Source organism: Cynara cardunculus, assembly GCF_001531365.2.
Source record: "Cynara cardunculus var. scolymus isolate 2C chromosome LG 4, CcrdV1, whole genome shotgun sequence".
Taxonomy (NCBI): Eukaryota; Viridiplantae; Streptophyta; class Magnoliopsida; order Asterales; family Asteraceae; genus Cynara; species Cynara cardunculus.
The window spans coordinates 9,766,763-9,769,387 of NC_037531.1; the positions used below are offsets into that span (position 1 = coordinate 9,766,763).

Here is a 2,625-nt window from a genome sequence, read left to right on the forward strand (position 1 = left end):
CTTTGTTTGGAGGGAGGGGGGGGTGGTAGTTGTGACAATGATAGCAGTAGCGTGGTGGTCTGTGGGGGTGGGGCGAGATGGGGTGGAATTTCAATTATTTTGAAAGATTTCATTCCAATTCCTACCAACCAAACGCTTAGTCAAATTCCATTCAAATTCCTTCAAAGTCAAATTCCTTCGATGGATTCCAATTCCACCAAATTCCATTCTGCTAACCAAACTCCTCCCAAGATTATTGAGGGATTAGATTACTACACACCATCTCCAAGTACCTTTTCCAATGAGAAAAATTCGGGGATTACTACAATTCCAGACCCAATATCGAAGAACTTATGAAGAAATTTGAAATGAGAACAAAGTAATTAGCTTGTGAAATGAAAACTTCACCCAAGTATCAATTATAATCCCATTTTTTGAAAGGATATTTATCAACGGTTTCTCCCAGTAGAAGATTGTAACATATGTATATTGATGTGACAAAAAAAAGAATCTACAACATCAACAAGATGTTAAACACCCTGTAAGAATTGTAGTGAAAAATAATCAAAGCCCAAGACCAAGGAAGGAAGCAAAAAGAATTGGTGGGCAAGATAGATCAAGTCCACAATATACAGAATTGTAGATGGTATTATATTTGTAGGATTATCCGTAATGATCCCTTGGTCCATTACTAAAGTTCGATCATTCTATTTAGGCCAACCTCGGTTAGTGGTCGACCTTGTATAGGATAGACCCAGTTTCCTCACTCTTTTATCCTAGTCCTCATAACTAACTTAAAACTCAAAGCATAATGCAAAGCTCTTAATTAAACAAGACAAAGCAATAGTAAACTAGTTACTATAATTTGAAAAGGTGTCCTAGCAATGCACCAATTTTCCGAAGTCATATGAAAAGGGTGGTCTGGGGCATAAGCTATTTTCTTGCTCAACATGTTAGCACGAGGAATGGAGATAATCTCCCCCATTCTAGAAAAGGGTACCCGCCCTGCAATCATATTGAAATGTGGAAGTTGTAATAAAAATATTGAAATGATGACACAGATGAAATGGACCATTGAAACTCATGGAAAAGAATGAAATACAAGGAAATACTAAAATCCATTCAACCCCCTCAAAAAAAAAAAAAAAAAGACGTACACATGAGTTATTTTTCAACTTCAAAAGGTATAGGCATTCATGGGTGGAGCCACCTTGAAGCCAGAAGTGCCATTGGCTCCCTCAAACTTCAAAAATAAAATTTGATATAGTCCCAAACCTCAATTACCCACTTGAAACTTTATTTATTCATATCAAATTCTTCTTTTTCTTCCTTTATAAATGTCAAGTTTTTTAAAGGTTTTAAAATAAACATGTTATTTTATTGAATAGAGAATTTTTTTACAACAAATTTCATACATTCTCAAAGGGGACTTCTCATATTTATATGCTTATCTACACACATTTTTAATTGTTTGTGTAAAATATAGACATATTTATGCCGTTTAGGTCACTCATGTTTTCAATTCTTTTTTACAACTATGTTTAGGACATGTATTTGATTAAAAAACATATATACTTAAAAGGGTTTTCTTCACCTTGAAATCGTGAATTTTCTTACATTTTTTCTAGCACCCCCTAAATAAAATTTCTGTCTCCGCCCCTAAAGCATTGAGTTGGTTGTACATTAAGCAGTGAGTATCACATTATAGCATAACAATCTAATTAACAATGAAACCTTTTTGAACAAGCTAAGCATCCGTTACATACAACTTTGAAAGACAAAATTTTGAATTTATATGGGACACAGAGACATATTCCACAAAGTAGAATCCCAATCACAAACAGTATAAAACATTTACCAGTAATCAAAAAAAATTAACTCAGTATTGGGAAGTAACGTAAATGAAAGAAAACCGGATGGATGTCAACTGAAACTCACTCTCTAACAAAATAATATTTCCCGCAGTTAACATCGATCCCATGTGCTTTTGCCATATGGAAACAGGGAAATACGGACGTGTATCGTCACCAACCTGAATGTCTGTCCTGATTACTTTTCCGCCTCCTGAAGTTTTATACTGTGCAATCATCAGACTTGATCAACCCCATGTATCGAAACACTTGCAGATTACTGATCAACATACAAACAAAACTTTAGGGTTCGGAAAACAATTGAGAACCTGAATAGGAATGGTCTTGTGAACAAGAACAAGAAGTTGAACGAAATGCCCACGGTGAGAGGAGGCTTCAGAGAGATCGATTAGAGGTCCATACCATCCGATTGTTGCCATTTTCACTTTCTATTCATCACCGTGTGGGTTTTAGCAGACGTCGAGTTGCCGCCGTTAAGTTGTTAAAAAAACTACTTTTACGATTGTTTTATTGTTTGGTGTTGAATGATTAAATGATTCTTATGGTATAATGTAAAATGAAATATAATTATTTGGTAATTATATACAATAAAATTAGGGCTTTTAATGGTTAAAGAAGATCTATGATACAAAATTATTCAGAGAGTTTTAGAATTATTAAAAGATAGACTTTTTTTGCCAAACAAGATATTCAGAAGTTTTCTCTTAATAGAACTATAAAGGTAAACAAACAAGAGTTATTTCTGTGCGATATCGTTAATCGAGAGTTTTTAGTG

At 34.2% G+C, this 2,625-nt stretch overlaps 1 protein-coding gene across 6 annotated transcripts in view; it reads right to left on the reverse strand.

Annotated features, from left to right (window-relative positions):
• The window catches only part of LOC112511344, a 23,006-nt gene extending 20,690 nt beyond the window's left edge, over positions 1-2,316 (reverse strand). For 3 of the 6 annotated variants that reach the window (XM_025116935.1, XM_025116934.1, XM_025116932.1), the window contains exons 1-2: positions 2,159-2,316; positions 1,918-2,056 (exon numbers count right to left, since the gene is read on the reverse strand). In XM_025116935.1, coding sequence (XP_024972703.1) covers positions 1,918-2,056; positions 2,159-2,269 — 250 coding nt within the window. In that variant the 5' untranslated portion in view covers positions 2,270-2,316. Of the gene's footprint in view, positions 1-1,917 lie in introns of all 6 variants that reach the window. The other 3 variants (XM_025116933.1, XM_025116938.1, XM_025116937.1) reach the window with 3 other exon arrangements.
• Between the last annotated feature and the right edge of the window lie 309 nt (positions 2,317-2,625).